General features: G+C 34.8%; 2 protein-coding genes across 2 annotated transcripts in view; both read left to right on the top strand.

The window, feature by feature from the left end:
* Window positions 1–1296: 1296 nt before the first annotated feature.
* On the top strand, window positions 1297–5934 carry LOC128189744 (uncharacterized). The gene is made up of 4 exons (XM_052861478.1): window positions 1297–1419; window positions 2828–2963; window positions 4264–5150; window positions 5513–5934. The coding sequence occupies exons 1-4, from the start codon at window positions 1357–1359 to the stop codon at window positions 5759–5761; spliced, it is 1335 nt and encodes a 444-aa protein (XP_052717438.1). The 5' UTR covers window positions 1297–1356; the 3' UTR covers window positions 5762–5934.
* Window positions 5935–9201: 3267 nt separating this feature from the next.
* Window positions 9202–18839, top strand: part of LOC128189856 (angiopoietin-1-like) — a 30832-nt gene continuing 21194 nt past the window's right edge. The window contains exons 1-2 of the mRNA XM_052861631.1: window positions 9202–10487; window positions 12837–12933. Coding sequence (XP_052717591.1) covers window positions 9309–10487; window positions 12837–12933 — 1276 coding nt within the window. The 5' untranslated portion in view covers window positions 9202–9308. The remainder of the gene's footprint in view (window positions 10488–12836; window positions 12934–18839) is intronic.

Genomic DNA, 18839 nt, shown 5'->3' with positions numbered 1-18839 from the left:
GAGCCAACGTTAAATCTGTGCATACGGCACGGCTAAAAGGAAAACTTTAGTTATCATAGTTAAATTTTATGAAAATATTTTACTTGAAAAAAGACATGTACGTGTTCAAAGAAAATATTTTTTCAAGACATTTTCGGAAATAAAACATTATGTTATCGTAAACGATATAGAGGGTTTAACAACAACTTTTAAAAAGACTTGAAATTTTCGACGCGTCGCTTATTGCGCCGCCCGGCAAATCTTGTCGTTACTATATAATTATTCTTTTTCTCAATAATTAAATAAAGCACAGTATTTGGATTTTTTCAGCATTATTTCCCAAAGGGTCATTGAATAAAACATAGAAGTCTTATTAAATTGCAGTAAACAGATATTAAGTTATGTGTTCTGTCTACGCTATTTTGGGACAATCCTCGTATAAATATTACATGTATATGTACAGTGAATTGTGCATGTCGTTTGGTGGTTGTCCTGCATGACTGCAAATACGTTTTAAAAATAACTGGATTTTTATTTTGAGTATACAGCAGGCGCCCATGTCGTGAAGGTACGATTTGTTGAAGTAACTAGCTTGTAGATTGAACATGGATGAAATATGCTATACGGGTGATATAACTGTTGTAGTTTTGTTCTAGTGTTTTTATTAGTGTGCTTGTTGTTATTGCATGTTGTATATTTGTTGAACATGTAGATTGCCATTTGAGCTCTGTCGTATTCTGAGCCAATCAACATAGAAAGATTTTGTAATGTTCGAGAATCATATATAATCTAAATTGTGGACAATGATTGATTTTGGTTTCCTAATGTCGTTGTTCATAATCTCGTAAAAGGCGTTAATTGCTGGTTTTCTTTAATTTGTTTATTTGCTTCATGATGCATTGTTTTTTTTTTTTAATTCTTAAATCAGATTACAGAGAATGATTTCTATTACGCCTCTCCATAAGGAGTTAGGGGTACATTTTGATGAGCACTTATTTATACACTGCAGAACAAAAATGTCATCTGTGAAAAGAATTGAAAAAGAAATAAGTTATATATGAAAAGAATTGCCGAATAAATAGGTTATATGTGAAAAAAGCGATGCGCATTTTGTTTTGTTCAAATTGCATCACTTTTAGTCTTGGGGCATCGGAATCCGGAGAACATACATCAAAATTTATGAAACATACTTAGACGAACCCCCGTCATATTGTAAAACGCCTGGGGAAAAATATTTTATATTCCGTCATATAATTGTCAAAATTGCATAAACCTGAAATCTGAATTTTGAAGCTCTATAAAAGGCGGGCTATTTGACATCACTTTCTAAAGTGAAGACTTACTTCTGTGTAATACTACATGTACTAAGGGAGATACATGGCTCCACACCTACTTCTGATTTTGTGTGTAATTGGATTATCGTTCTCGGCAGAGCCCAAGGTAATCGCACGCACGTGTCGTAACCCTTGAATGTGCACATGATTATTTAATAATGGACCCCATAGAAAACTGACTCTATAATTCATAGAAATATATTAAAGATAATTAAGAAATTTATATTAAATCTCTAGAAATCTATCGAGGTTGTTCTCCATTTATTTCTGAATATGGGGTAATTGGACAGCTTTTTTTACACGCCATATGAATTTCAATTATTCGGAAATAATTTTGCATGTAAAATTTAAAAAAATCCCACAGGTTTTATATGTCTACAACAGTAGTCAAATTGTGTCCCTACAATGCATGCTGGTATCATTTATGACTTTGCCTCAGTGGTTGTAATCGATTTATTAAAATTGTCAGGTTGTTTCTGGATTTCTTAATTAGGTTTATCATGCCTAGATCTTTTGACCTCACACCCTTAAAAACTCTCCTTAAGACGCGTCCATACTCAATTTTTTTTTCTTTTGAAATTATTAGTTTGACACCTTATGTAATTAAACAATTCAAAAAACCACGTCTCAACTTTTTTCTTTTCTTAACAAAATCTCTACAGTATATTTACCCAATTCTTCATAACATGTTTTCGGCCAATTTTCATATTTTGTATTTTATTTACTTTTAAATACATTTTTTTCCAGTGAAACAAGTTTAAAAATATAATATGTATAATTGTGTTCTAATCAAGTATTATGCGAGACACAAATTACGGTTGTCATTTTTATTGACAAACTGATTAAAAAGACATTTTGTATGGTAAAAATACTATATTAGAAATCATCACAAAAATTGAAATATCTTAACATAGTTTTGTAATTTGATGGCTTATTTTTTTTTTTTTTAGATTTTTAGATTTATATAAAAGTCTTCAGCCCCTATTGTACTTGGAAAACTTCGAAATAGGGGTTAAGACACTTTCTCTACAACTTTTAGAAGATGTAATTTTACTCAATAAGATTAACCTTGGGAAACATTCATTTTACATTATTATATGTCTTCCAACATTTTCTAAGCTAAATAGTTTGTATGTTTTTAAAAATACGTACACGTCTTTATTTTTAAGAAATAGCTAGCTCTGTGATAAGACTTGTATATACTATTATAGACTATGCATAGACAGATACAACACATATTAGGTAAAAATGAATGACTTCTACAAATGTTAAAATGTATACACTGGTCTGCTACTAATGAAATATTGTTAACCCAGGGTCTGTACACTAATTCTGTGTTTAATCGGTAAAGATAAGTAAGTACATGTATTTTCAGTACAGTGTTTTGTATACAGAATAGGATATACATCCTAAGAACAGTAAACATTGTACTTCACCATTACCATTTCATTATTTCACCATTTTATACCTTTCCTTGTAATGATTCTTGTTTCTTTTTCGGCGGGCGCTTGAAGGAATGGATAGATGGTGGAACAGCCGTTGTGACCGCCAGTAAGACGACATACGGGAACTCTGTACGCCTGGAGATAGAGGCCATTCTCCCCGTGTCTGCGGTGGTTGTCTGGAAGGTGGATAGCGTCGTTATAGAAGGTTGGTCTGAGACTTGGACACCAATATCTCAGGGAAAGAGCGGAGGGGGGAGGGGGAGGGGTAGTATAAAGGGGGGGGGGGGTAGGATAATAGAGGCTCAAGACCTTTTAGATACGTTTTTCAATAATCGGATGTGAAATATACATATAAAATAAAAAAAAATGTAGAAGAAGGAAAAAAGTACTCTTTAATTGTTGATATTTTAAAGCAAAAACCCAAAATGTTTAAAATAAGATTCAATTGATTTAACAATTTTAATTGAATTTGACCTTTCCCCTTCGTATTCGATTTAAAATCCGTTGATGAGTAGTTTGATTTTTTATCCACAAAGTAAGTAATTATATGAACAAGTAGAATTGCAAAGATAAAGTGATATATTATATCATGAAAAAATTGTTCAAAAATCGTTGTTTATGTTATAAAAAAGAGAATTATTTTCGATTAGATTTTGATGTTTATTAATATTTTGAAGATTAACGTTGATTATTAGGTTACCACCTCTCCTCCAAATTCTAAACACTTAAAATACATTTTAAAGCAACTCTGTCGCCCGGGCTACTGTGAAAGATATGAACGTAGCAAGAATCCGTTATCTGCGATTCATCAGTTTGGGCATTACCGTGTTGTTGAGTGTGTCGTTTGACATTATATAAATAGTGCCTGTTTGAGAGGGTAAGAGTCAATTTCAACTATTACTATCCCAAACAGGCACTATTTATTTTATTATACTAAATGTCTCAATTTTAAAGAAAACTTTACTGCTATTATATAAGGAATAGGGAATCATTCTTTGAGTATTATGAGGTGATAATTTTGGTCGGAGCGTGATCGGGCTTTATGATAGATTTGAACACGCCCCGACCGAAATTATCACCTTATAATATTCAAAGAATGATTCCTTATTACTTATATTTATATAATTTTTAGCCATCGTACGATTAAATACTTAAATAAAAATAAGCAAACTCAGCTGGCGCATCAATTTAGTGTCATTTGTATTATGGGTTATATAGTACAAAATCGATACGTAGTGTTATCATGCACAGGCAAAGACACTGGAAAATGTAAATATATAGGAATGGCGCGAATATTATGGCGAACCGTACGCGCATGATTTACGCGCATGTAACAATTCGTTGTGTTACCTGTTGCCAAGTGTGTTGCTAACGCTGAGGGTAATAGAACGGATTATCAACTGCGTCCTAACCAATCAGAATTCAGTATTTAACATGAAAGTATAATAAATAAACTTATGATAATTACACATTTTGTGTCAGACTCGTTTTTATGTTTGCTTCAGCGAATGCAAGAGAGCTTGGAGCCGGAACATCACGTCGGACCGCTGATGGCAGGACCTTGTTCACATTGGACACCAAAATATCGGATCGAATGGTGTATTTTGTTGTCGTTGTGGACGATTTTGCGGCAACTTATGAGATTGACGTCTCGGGGAAAGACCGGAAAACCTTCTACAACGACCCTATGACGTGTCAGGCCTCGTTTTCAAACAGTATAGAACAGAACACGGTGGAAGCGTTCTTCAGGTGTAACCCGGAACTCAAGCCCGAGGATTTTTGGTATATGTTTACCGGGATGGTCGGAAGTCGAGAAAATATATTTGCTGAATTCATATCCCTTGATTCAGAGGCTAATCCTTACGTTAATGTATCTTATGAACACATCAAAATCGCACGGTCCACAATATCTATCACCAAGGAGACCAGGGACCTGTTTGGCAACTTCCTGTTCCTGTTCAGTTCTCTTACCGTCCCTATGGACGGACTAATTGAACAGGTTACTTACAGAATTACACACGACATAAGTGAAAACAAAATACCTGGGGAATTCAGGTTCATGGAGAACCCCCCTCTCTCTGATCTTCTGGAGGGAGAGCCGTTGTCCATTATCTGTGAGGCAATTGGTAGAAATCCCCCTACAATACAAATCCAAAAGAATAACCGACCTTTTCCCAAGTCGGAAGTGACGTCTTCGGTCCAAAGTGTATCTACGAGTTGGTCAACCACCATAGCTTCCTTTTCGCACACACTGGAGCAGATCAAGGGGAAATATTCATGCGTTGCAACTGATATTGATGGTAATCTGCGTAGCTCAAAATTAATTGAAGTCAAATTAAGACCAAGATTTCGCCCGGATTTGAGTGCAGTTATAGAAAATGAAGCCACAAAGGTGAGATGATTTTAAAGGTTTTTGAAGTCTTCAGCTTTCGTAAGTTCTTCGTTGATCTTAAATTCCTCTTTTAGTTTACCATATTTTGTTGCTGTTATCTCTGAGTACACGTTTTTAAACTTATCTTATGTCTAAAAATTCGCGACAAATAATTTCATAAACATGCTATCTAAAAGGTTAATTGTTACAATTATGGACGCAATGCATTGATAAACAAAAGGAAAGAAGTGATAAAATTAGCAAATGATATACTGTAATGTTTTGGAGTTTTTGATTTATATATCTTTAAGAGAATTAAGATCTACTTAGTTTTTACGATCGCCAAGTAAAATGTCACACTATCATTTTTCCTCTGTCCCCAGAAACATGTCCTCGTTGTGGTGGAGGGAGCCAAGGGGGTGTCCGTCGTGTGTAGCGGGAACTCCTGGCCGACAGAGGGCGTGGAAGTCAGCACGGACAGAGCCTCGCTTTCAGAGTGGAATGAGAGGCTGGAGGTCAACTTTAAATGGATGACACCGAACGGCGACGATAACTTATTTCAGTATACACCTATAGTGTCTTGTACAGCTGTAGATAAACACGGGGAAACCACTGTGGAAAAAGCTCTCTGATTTATCTATGGAAAAAAGGAAATACAAGAAAAATATAGATTTGTGTTTTTCTTCTCCCCAATGATTTGTTTATTTTGCTTCATTATATAAACAATAATATACTTATCTATGGATCTTTTTATAGGTTTGTAGTTAACTCAAGTGAACTTTGTGGCCCTTGAATTTATTAAGAAAAAAAGTATAACATAAAAAATTCATTTGTAGTTTTACAATTAATACATAAAAAGAATTTTTCTCGGTTGGCGTAGTCGATTAATCGGAGCCTTACATTCAAATCGAGCGATTGTGGAGTACTCGTTGATTTATATAAAATTATGTGTTCTTTTCAAATTAAATAAATAAATGCTACTGTCACATATATAATACCGTTTTTAAGTGTATGATAATAGGTACTGAATGTATATGATTTCAAATACATTGAACAGTATTTTATCTAAAGATCCGTTTAAAATTGCCTTTCCTTTTCCCTTTCCTTGTTACGCTGACACATAATTGAGCTCCATATCATTGTAGGCAGATCCATTGGGACCTGTTCCTTGCTTAGTTAATGACCCGTGCCAAACAAAAAATTAAAGATTAATGGTTATAAAATAAAAGGCCGTGAGATGATTACTGATATGATTAAATCTAATCCAATAAAAAATAAAAACTGATCAGAAGACTCACAGATTGATCTTTTCAAGTAGATGTCTGCCTATGTACTCCTATTCAAAACAATAATTTCCGCTACAAAATCAAAAGAGATCAATTATAAGCAGCTTAAAGAAAATATACCAGTCACACTCTTCTATAAAAGAGAGTGTAAAATGATATCGATAAAAAATGCCGAGTTCATTCGTAGCAAAAAAAAACTGCTGCATTGAAAAAATGGTTTTATTTTTTTTTCTCTTTATAACGAGTAATCGACTAAAAATAATTTAGCTGATGACCGGAGGGACCGAGCGATAGTCGAGTACTTGAGTACTCGTTGAACTCCCTAGTTTTAATTAAGCACAATTTATGGATAAAAGTAATTTAATTGAGTAATGATATTAATAGATAAAGAAATAAAATACACGTTCTTGAAATAAATACCATGGGAGATCGGTTGGAAGGAATCACATTGTAATTTTTTTTAATATTAAGACGCATCCCCAGGAAGGATTTTAAAGCTCACATAATTATGTTCTGTATGCCTGATGGGTAACACAGATATTTTTATACAACCTGTAACGTTATCACATTTTAAATATGGGTATGCAACATGTTTGAATTGCCTGCTGGCGAAGCATTCATACCATACTTGCACACATGGGTCATGTATCCTTGTTTTAAATGACGTTAGATAAAAAACACCGCTCCAAACATTAGATAATCAGACTATTAACTATCTAGATCAAATTGTTTTTAAGCAACATGTGTTTTCTTCTTTTACATTATTTTTGCTTTAATTTAATAAGTATTTTAAGTATATAAAAATACATAAATTGGCTCGAACAGCAAGCACAATATATGCCTATATAATAAAAAAAACATGTTCTCTCCTTAATATTTTGCTTTATTCAAATAAATAGCCAATCTGCCGTTCTTTGGATCCTTTACAGGTTTGTAAAATACCCACTGGGTATTAACCAGGTGTCCATTTATATCTCATGTGATATATTTTAGTGTGTGTGTGTGTGTGTGTGTGTGTGTGTGTGTGTGTGTGTGTGTGTGTGCGCGCGCACGTGTATATCACTTTGATATAAGGGGAAAACTCTTATCCTTTTAGCCATTTGATAAGTGAATAACATTTTTACAGAAGAAACAATCAAAACTACTTACTAGAATTCAATTAACATTTCAATTCTAAATCTAACTATTAGACTAGAAAACAATTTAGAATTTAAAAAAAAATAAATTAATAAGTTTAAGACATTAACATTTATATCCTCCATATGTTCAACGAGCAATAACAAGAGCTTGACTCTAAAAATTGTGTATAAACAGTCCATTCCAAAATCCATTGCCACATATATAATTTAACCAATATACTTTTAGCTCTTCTCAATATCTAACCATCATCAATAATATACTTTTGACACTTAATAATAAATTCAGGAAGTAATTTCACCATCACCGAACATTGTTGGTCTTTCCACTCCATTGAAGAATTGAAACATATTTGAAAATGCGCAATATGCAAAAAGCTTTTAAACAAAAATTATCACTGCTTAGCGTTGATACAAATTCATGAGAGATATTTTGGAAGGTTCACACTCACAATAAGTACAATACGTTAAATTAAACCCCTAATAATGTTTACTTTTTTGCAGAACCTCCTCACATCTACAACCATAAATACTATTTTTATTACATGTAGTACAATGATGAAATCAGCACGTGTAGTTGATAACTTAATTTCAAGTCTAGTTAAATAAATGTTGTTTATTCAAAAACATTTTTAGATATATTGTTGGCAAGCTTATATTTTCTATAGTTACACGAGCACGGTTTTCTATGGTATATTTTTTTGAAAGAATTTATCTTACTTTGACTTATATTTTTTTTATTGTTATCCCGTATCTTGTTGTATCAATATCAGTATGCAGTGTACAATCAAAATTCCTTTCAAGGTTAGAAGACTGTTTAATATCCATCTTCCTCTCTTAAAAAATCTAAGACATTATAAGTGTTCATATCTTCATACTATATTTTCTTTACTTTTTGTAAGACAGTGTATTTGAAATCAACAGAAATATCGTGCACATCTAACGCGATGCCTAGCGGGGAACCTGTTTTGCTTTGTATGTTTTCCTTGACGTTTTAGCTGTTGTTTTATAATTATATATATTTTATGGCATTGCCAACAAAACCTGGAACCCTTTTCAAATTTACTTACATCAATTTTTTAAAAGTCTTCTTTGAGATTTTGCCGTTGTTGTTTTCAATCCATTTTTTTTTAAATTTTGTTGTAAATACCTATTCACTGCAAATATATATCACTAACATAGTATTGAACATTGTCTTATATTTTTAATTAAAACTAACAAAGCTTCGAAGAAACATTTAAATGAAATTGTTTAAACTGCTCCATGAAAACGACTAAGTATGAATGAAATTAAATTAGTATACAATAATTGCTTTAGTTTCTTGTTTCAGACCACCACGCGGATGACTTCCGTTCCCCCTAGTTCCTACTGTAATCATTGTTTTAATCTTTTGATGCTTAAATCAAGTCTTTTGAATAAGTACTTCTACTTAACGTAGAAGAACTGAAAAAGCAAATCCCAACTAACATAAGTATCTCAGAAAGAGGTTTGAACAAACATATGTTTTATTACTTTTGTTTTAATAAGGTCTTTAGTGGGTTTTTTTACTGTTTTACATATTAATTCTACTTCTTATTCACTTGCCCTAAAACAGGATAACTTATAATAGATTGCTTATCTACTATTATACTCTATAAATGCAAACAAAACGACACGGCTTTTGTAAAGACAGTGGGTTTCGGTAATTTGTATTAAGCACAAGTGTTTCTCACCCGAAGAAAGCTAATATAAACACTCTTTCCCACGCGGTAACAGCAATGGACAGACTGTTTGGAATTCTGATTTGGTCGATATTGTTCGTATCAATGCACGGACATGTATTGTTTGATGATGGCGATGACACACAGACTTCGGCGTTAAACTTCATTAAAGTCGGGCTACAGCAATACAGGCAAGGGATTGAAAGAATGATGCTGAATAAGCTTAAGCAAAACGAAGACACTATGGTGAAAATGTTAAACAGCCTGATTGGGACTACCACAAATAGCATTGTCGGCAAAGAAATGGTGTCAACAAGTGCTACAGTGGAGGATTTAAAAAGCATCAAAACAAAGGCACGAACAATAGATGGTCAGGAAAATACATTGAATCTTACAACTACAGAGTATAGAAGCAACGGTAACTTAAATCGCAAAGGATTCACATATTTGTTAAGATTTATCAATGAAAGTATGTATGCTATCCAAAACGATCAGCGACTCTTTAGGCAGGAAATGTTATCACTCACAACCAGTTTGTATAGGAAGGTTGATGAAAAAATAGGTGATCTACTTTCTGCAACTCAGGCTGAGCAACGACTCTTAAGAAAAGAAATGAAGTTCTCAGGATCCAATGTGTCCGAAAATGTTGATGAGAAAACTAGTCAGACTGAGCAAGAACTTTTGAGTAAAACAATTGAGTCTCTATCAACCAATTTATCTGGAAAGATTGACGAAAGTCTCTCCAACATTCAGACTGAGCAGCAACTCTTTAGACATGAAATCTTGTCCGTTACAGCAAATTTGACTAAAAAAGTAGATACGCTATTAAGTAATCGAGATAATGGCACTTTGAGGAAAGAATTTGATGTACTATCCGACCAATTTCAAAAGGATCTTGCAGCTAAACACTCAGAATTTGACTCCGTTCTCAGTACAGCCAACCAAACAGTTTCTTTATGTACAAAGGAAATAGGAGACAAATTTGATAATTTACAAACAAATCTCGAAAAATTACTCATTGAAGAAACTGTAAAAACTGAAAATTTTACGCTGGTTCTTGGATATAAACTTTCGGAGCTAGAGTTAAGATATTTGGAAGTGCATTCTGATTGTGATGACATCTTAAAAAAATATTCGGGGAAAAGAGAGATAAATGGCGTCTATAATATTATGGGTTTTTTCAATGAGAAAAAAGCCGTGTACTGCGATATGACAACTGACAACGGAGGATGGACGGTAAGCTTTCTCTCTCACACACACTTTTATTTTCTTTCTCTTGATAAGAAATGTTCGCTTTTGAAAGTTTATTTAAAGGTATAAAATAGTTTCTCCTTATTATCCAGTGGCTTACATAGAAAATAGAAAGATTACAATTGAATAAATGAATATTAGATTAGAGTATGTCCTCACTGGTGTAATTCATATTTCTATCATACTAAATTTTTCATAAAAATTTCATCGGTTAAATCAATCACAATTTTTCAAGTGTTTTCAAATTGAGTGCAATCATAGTTTTTCAATAGTAGATATTCACCATTAAGCAATATATTTGTTATCAAGGTAACCAGATAACTTACATATCTAGTTTCATATTTACACGCAGAGATAAACTGTTACACAACAAGTATCAATAAGTTATGAACTTTCTAAGCATTATTGTTGTTTATTTCAACAAATTGTACACCTATTTTATCAAACGCTTTTGAAAAATCAAACCTTGATAAAAACATATATGCACAGAAATTTAAAATGTTCACCGGGATATGAACTATGTTGGTCACGTGAACAATTCCTGTGAAGCTCGAAGGGCTTCTCAGAATGTTTGATCAAGTACCAACCATGTTCATATCCCGGAGAACTTTTAAACATTGCTATTTACTATAATTTACATTTGAAAAAGGCAAATCGTTCAGAATTGTTAAAATTACCGAGATTTTATGTTTACAATAATCCAACTGGCAAGTGATAAACGCGTGCTATGATCATTGTGACGTCATGAAAATTTCACTTAAAAATAAACAGCAATATTAAAAGTTCACCGGGATATGAAGCTGATTGGTCACGTGATCAAATCCTGTGAAGCACGAAGGGCTTTTCAGCAGATTTAATCACGTACCAACCAACTTCATATCCCGGTGAACTTTTTGACATTACTGTTTATTGCTTATATTTACGTTTGAAACACACAAATCGTTCATAACTGTCAAAATTACTGAGATTTTATGTTTACAATAATCCAAGCGACAAGCGATAAGCGCGTGCTATGACCATAGTGACGTCACGAAAAAGTTTATATAGAATTGAACGTTTTCGCTATTCTATAGGTTCATATAAGGAAACATATTTGCAAATGTAATTTTTTTTAATTTCTACGTAACAAAATGTAAAAAACTTAGTTGTTTTTTTTTTTAATTTTTTTATCCAGATAGAGAGTAATTTTTCTTTCAATTATTCTGTTTAGTATTTGACTACGTAACATGCAGGAACAATTTGAACCCTACCTCTGTTGTTAACGGATTAACATCCGTTACTTAATTTAAACTAGGGTGCAAATCATTTTATATACATAATTATACACATTTTACAATTGCCTACATCGTTATGCTGCAGGGGATATGAAATAAAATAACTGAAAAAACTTTATTTATATAAAAGACTTACTCTATGCGGGACTATAACAGCACAAATTATATAATACAGCAACCTTTTAGACTAGGCGCCATGCCTTGAAAGAAAATACAAATGATAACGAATTCAAACAAGAATTAAAATTTCTGATAGACAAAGGGGAATGCTATGTTTTGACAATAAATACATGTCTTTACATCATGGTTTGGGACATCTCCGTGTTGTGACGTACTATTTATAGAAATAAATAAAAAAATCAGGTGTAATTAAATAAATAATTTCTTACCCAAATTGTTACCTAACAGCATAGCGCAGGTGATAAGAGGGTTCGCTATTAATCTGTAATCATGAGTTCGAATCCAGTTGGGGAATTTTAAAAATACCTTTAAAAAAATTTAAAACATTTTTTTGTTAAATATTTGAAACTTCTAAATATGTGAAAGTATTCATATTATAATACACTTTAATGCACACTATTACCGACAGAAGACCCATACCAACTTAAGTGTAAAAAGATTTTCAACCTAATTTAAGAAATGAATTCAATGTCTACCCAAGTTATACGAGTATAACCTGGGTTGGGGCAATTTACACTTTATAATCCGCGAAGTGGACTATAAAAAAGCATTAATTGCTCCAACCCAGGTTATACGAGTATAACTCGGGTAGATATTGAGTTCATTCCTTATAATTGAATTTTCTGTTATTTACTGTACCAATTGAGTCTGTTTTACGTTTAAAAATGATAATAATCTGTTCAAAATTCAAACGTAACGTCAAGCGGATTGGTACGTGTTTGACGTTGGTGCATTGTGACGTGCCTTGTGACGTGCAAACCAGGTTATACAATTTAACTTAATTTTCTATCCAATCAAATGGCGCGTTACAACCAGAATTAAATTATGTTAGGTTAAACAACCTTTCTATGCAATATTTTTTTTTCAAAATGCGGAACAGATAATTCAGCGGAGAGTCAATGGTTTGGTAGACTTTTACCGTAACTGGGAGGAATACAAGGACGGGTTTGGATTTGCCGATCAGGAGTATTGGATAGGTACTTTCTTGTTCTCTCTCTCTCTCTCTCTCTCTCTCTCTCTCTCTCTCTTTCTCTAAAACAATGAGAACGACATATATTTACTCATTATTAACAGATGAAGTACTATAATAAAACAAATTTAATGAATGCACTAAATAACAAATATAACGATAAAATTAAATAAAAAAAAAGTATGCCTGCACAGTGTATATTATTTTATGTTATAATAAAAAAACAGTAACATTTAAAAGAAAATTATATAAAGTAATTTGTCAATTACGACGTAAATAAGATTGATCAAAATGATTGGCTTAGTTGCTATAGTTAGAATAAATATATTTTACAATAAAAAAGGAAGACTTTTTAGCATGACCATTAAAGGATATATTTGGAAGAATCGCTTAACAACAAAAATGTGCTCTTGTTTTGCACAATGATATATGCATTCCCGTCAGAAAAAAAAATTAGGACTCAATCTCCTATTCCGAGCAATATGAGCTTAGATGGGAAACACGCCTGATGAAGAATTATCATTATTACATATCAATTACAAAATACATTAAAAAACTCTTAAGAATTATTAGAAACTTTGAGGTCACAAAATCTTACCAAAATCAATAGCATCAAAACGTACAATTTTTCAACACTTTATACAACCATTCCTCATGACAAATTAAAAGCTAGGCTTTTTGGTATTATAGACAGTTTTTTCTTCAATAAAAATGGAAGTCGTAAAAATGCTTACCTTGTCATTGGAAATCTAAAGAATTATTTTGTTAAAAACCATTCTGATTGCACACACAAGTACTTTGAAGTAGACATTAAAAAGATGCTTGAGTTTCTGATAGACAACATTTATGTAGTTTTTGGAAATCAAGTCTTCCAACAATATGTTGGAATTCCCATGGGCACCAATTGTGCCCCATTGTTAGCAGATCTATTTTTGTGTTCTTATGAAGCATAATTTATTTAAAAGCTTATACGTTATAAAAAATAAATCACTCGCTGCGGCCTTCAACTTAACATTCAGGAATATCGACGACGTATTATCAAGTAACAATTGTTATTTCCATACTTACGTCGACTCGATATATCCCAGTGAACTTGAAATAAAAGATACCACAGAGTCTGCGTCATCTGTCTCATTTTGGATATTTTACTGGACATGCACATTGATGGTAACCTAACAACAAAACTTTATAATTAACGCGATGACATCAATTTTTCTATAGTCAACTTTCCTTACTTATGTAGCAATATACCCTCATCACCTGCATATTGTGTTTTTGTCTCTCATTTGATACGATACGCAAGGGCATTCTCTTCGTATGAACATTTTCTAAGAGGAAGCAAGCCACTGACGAACAAGTTGACAAAACAGGACTTGGCAGCAAATACAATCTTCCACTGTGTTGCATACTGACTGACGTTGTTCATACTAAATTTTAGACCATAATTAATCACCTAATTGTCTACGGACTTTTCCGATTTTTTTCCCAAATACGACAAAGAGCACAAGGCGGGTGCGACCGGTCAGCAGAGGATGCTCACTCCTCCTAGAAACTTAATCCTGCCTCTGGGGTTTTCCATAGGTGTGTGATTGCCCTGCTCTGGACTATTGATTGAATACCGAATTGACCACGGATTTTTCACCGTTTTTCCCGATCATGATATTTTTCCCAAATTACGACATTTTTCCCGATAATGACATTTTTACCGTGTGCGCTATAACAAGTCCATAAAAACCACATTCCTCTTCGTTTTCCTTGAGAGGAGTTAGTTCACGTCTGGTACCAACGGGACCACCAAATAACAAGGGGCTTGGGAACGCCCATTCCAGCAACAGTCGCGATAACTTCAAAGTAACCCAGTCCGACCTGCAGGTGGGACCAGCAGTTGTCTAGGGGCGAGGTAACGCCCATCACAACAACAGCCGGAATAGTTAGACACTAGGGTTGGGACCGTCCAAATGGCAAAAGCCTCCACATACAAAAATGATAATCCAGGGACAGTCCTAGTCGTTGTTCCAGTTTGCTGGTCCAGTCTGATTGAATCTATAGCAGCTCGGCTACGTTAGGTGAATGAGACATGCTATGCACAATACAGAGGGCGAAGATGCACAGGATGAATGACCATCTTTAAGTCCTCCTTAAAGATAGCTTAAAGGTGTTTAAAGGTAGCTTAAAGACGATCTTTAAGCCACCTTTAAGCTGCCTTTAAGCTATAAGTATTGCTTAAAGGTGGCTTAAAGAAAGCGTAAAGATGGCTTAAAGGCAGCTTAAAGACTATCTTTAAGCCACCTTTAAGCCACCTTTAAGGACAACTTATAGGTCCTTAATGTCCAAACTTCTTTAAGCCACCTTTAAGCTACCTTTAAGCCACCTTTAAGCCATTAAAAAAAATTTAATTCAATATTGTGCTTAATTTCCAACAAAATGTATTAACTTTATGAAAGAAAAGGTATTAAAACGGTTTTTGTTCTAGAAAGAAAAATGAAAAAAAAAAAACACAACAAAAACCGGCCACGGCGGGAATTGAACCCGGGACCCTTAGTTTACTAGCATCAACACACATCCTCTGCGCCACGGCAACTTACATATAAATGAGCGTTTTTATATCCTATATATCAGTGGATATTGAATCACTGTATTGAATGTGTTTACTTGAAAAGATTTTGACAAACCATTCAGTTTGTAACAATCAATTATATCTAATTTATAAATTACATGCATGCATGTATTTAGAATGAAATACGGAACTTGGTCTTCAGTGAACAAAAATATATTATACCTAAATGGAAACCGTTATGTTCACTATAGTAGGCTTTCTTAGTTAATAAATTTAAACCGAGTAGATATACGTTCATCTAATTTATAGCTATAAAAATGTAAGAAAGAAAATAAAATCATTTCTTTTATCAAATGCATTGATACTATTAGGGTATTTGTTCAATTTCCCGCAATTTCCCGGTTTTCATGATCGCGGCGCCGTTCCAATATGTTTAAATATTTACATGTAATTGTATGTACATGTACATGATTTTTAAACTATCAATTCTATAACAAACAAAATTACCAATTACCGGTGACGTATTTACTGCATGTGGCAATTGCAAATGACTTGTACATACAATTGTATGATGTGCCGGGCCGGGTATATTTGACATATTTACCCTTATACATATATTTAAATAATCAACCCCTATTTATGATCACCGGTACATTAATTAATTAGTCTCAAGATTTTACTCTTACATACATGTATCGTTAATTTGTAGACGTAACATCTTTGAAACCCAGAGCTAGGAAATAATACTTTGAAAATGAATTACAAATGTAAATTAACTTTTATTCACTAGACTTATCGTATACTCGTACATACTAAGATTCAACGCCTTTAGAAACCCTGACGTGCACCTGGGCACACGACACACCTGTTGTGTATATCTTGTATATTCTGTGTTAGTTCCAGGGGTTTTCTTAAGTTGGAAAAACAATAGACTTTAATTAGATATACACAAACATGCACCTGGGCACACGACACAACTGCTGTGTATATCTTGTATATTCTGTGTTAGTTCCAGGGGTTTTCTTAAGTTGGACAAACAATAGACTCTAATTAGATATACACAAACAAACAAAACTATGTCTAGACAAACAAAGCAGTAATATCTTGCCCGATATAACAAAGGCAGTTGAGAGTCTTTTCATCTTTAACATGTATCTAGCAGATCTAGAGTTAGAAATAATGAAAATTGAAAAAAAAATACAACAATTAACAAATTAAATCATGCATTTTTGATTCATTATCTTTATTTTGTTTAATAACCGGATGAACTGAGAGAGAGAGAGAGAGAGAGAGAGAGAGAGAGAGAGAGAGAGAGAGAGAGAGATATTTTTTTCACCGATTAATTTATAATAGGAAACAAACATACTTTAATTAGTTTTATGCACATATTAAGATACAGAGACTGCGCTCATACCTACAATAATTTTGAAACCCCCCAAAAATTATAAAGAATTTTATAACGGCAATCTGTGTCCATCAGAGCAGTGCTGATGATAGCGATCTGTGTTTAATGGAGCGACGATTAAAACCGCCTGGAACACCCCCCCCCCTTCCTTCGAAATTATATTATCACTCGGATGACCCCCTCCCATCTTTATAAAAGAGCATTTGCATTTAATATGTGTTTTTATTGTTCAGCTTGATCAATATTGACTTAAAGGCCACTTAAAGACAGTGTAAAGGCAGTGTAAAGAGAGCGTAAATGCCACTTAAAGATGCTTAAAGGTGGCTTAAAGGTAGCTTAAAGAAGTTTGGACATTAAGGACCTATAAGCACTTGCTTAAAGGTGACTTAAAGGCGGCTTAAAGGTTGTATAGCCTTTAAGCTCCTTTAAGTCACCTTTAAGCCACCTTTAAGGACTTGCTTAAAGATGGTTTTTCGCCCTGTGATGGTATCTCCAGTGCAACCGACTTCCAAGCAAGGGAGTTCCCACTTGCAGGAAAGTAGACATCCCCAAACGCTCTCTCAAGACTGCTTCCTGTTATTTTTGGCTTGGCTGGGCTGCCATTACACACATATCGCCACCCTTAGACACCGCCCTCTGGATCTGGAGCACATACTCCTCACACAATAATCACCTGTCTCAGGGCACCTGGTATCTGTAAGAATCTCCTCGCTGCGCCGCACCTGTTGCCCATAATTACCGTCTACTTGGGCAACTTCCTCCACTCCTGGGACATCAGAATCACTGAAGAATAACTCCAGAAAGATTGACCTCCTGCGTCGCACCCTACGCCTACCGCGTTTCCTCTTGTGCCTAATGCTGAGACAAGGAGTGTCCTTGTCAACAACACACAAGACACGGTCACATGCAGGGTTATTCCTCAAACTGGTTTCCTCATCCTGGGTCAGTAAGCACACAGTAAGAAGCTGCTCGCTTGGCGGTAGTCTTGGACCTTACATCTGCAACTGCTTGGAAGGCACCACGGTTAGGTAGGAAGAGGTCTACAACCTCCTCAGCACTTTCTCCCGTCTTCCTCGTGGGGATAGCAGGAAACTCTTGCCGGAATGCCCACTATTTTCGCATCTAAAATACTGACTTGTCCTTGGACCCAGGTGTCATCTAGGGCGGCACGTAATCTGGGCCCCAAGCCATGCTGAGTCAATGGCTTCCTTGTGGTTTTTCCCAAACTCTTGCACTCTACTCCTGTGTCTGGCTCTCAGCTTTCTACTCCTACAACACACTCCTCACTATATGGTACATGTAGCTAGCGCATGTGGGTCTCCGTCGGGAATGCTTGTAGAACTGCATCCTATCTGAGGCCCCATCGACGGTCTCGGGCCAGACATCCAGGGCATACAGGCCTGCCTCTCAGTACTCTGTCCCATAACACAGACGGGGTATAGCCTGAGTATGAGCAACTGGTAGCGGAGGTAAGTCATGAGTAGCCAAGGTCAGTTTACGGTCTGTCCACTGCTTCAAGGACTTGCCAGTGTTCTGGACTGCAGACTAGAAAATGAGATGGTGAGCCATGTCAGGCGCTGATGAGCCGAAGAGCTTATCGAATTTTCTCAAGATGTCGGCGAAGTGTACTTCAGGGCTGGTCTCCAGTAACAGCGTGTAGTACTCAATAGCAGTTCCTTTTAGGGAGAAGCAGAACTGGTCGCGTTGTTTAGTCTCTGTCTATCGCTGGCTCCGTGAAGTATAACAAACTTGTGCAGGAATGCCTTCCAGCAGGATCTCCCATCAAAGTGCAGATTCTTATACCTCGGCTTACTCCGGGCTGTCGGATAGTGGCAGCTGCTGGGCGGTGCAACAAACTCTTGGAGGTTGTAGCGCGATGCAGGGGTCTGTACATTCATGTGAGCCATAGGTCGCTGCAGGTGTTTGCAAGTATTCCGAGGGACAACAATAT

Source organism: Crassostrea angulata, chromosome 6 (assembly GCF_025612915.1).
Source record: "Crassostrea angulata isolate pt1a10 chromosome 6, ASM2561291v2, whole genome shotgun sequence".
Classification (NCBI taxonomy): domain Eukaryota; kingdom Metazoa; phylum Mollusca; class Bivalvia; order Ostreida; family Ostreidae; genus Magallana; species Magallana angulata.
Note: the sequence above shows the minus strand (reverse complement) of the source record. Positions and strands in the feature narration are given on the sequence as shown.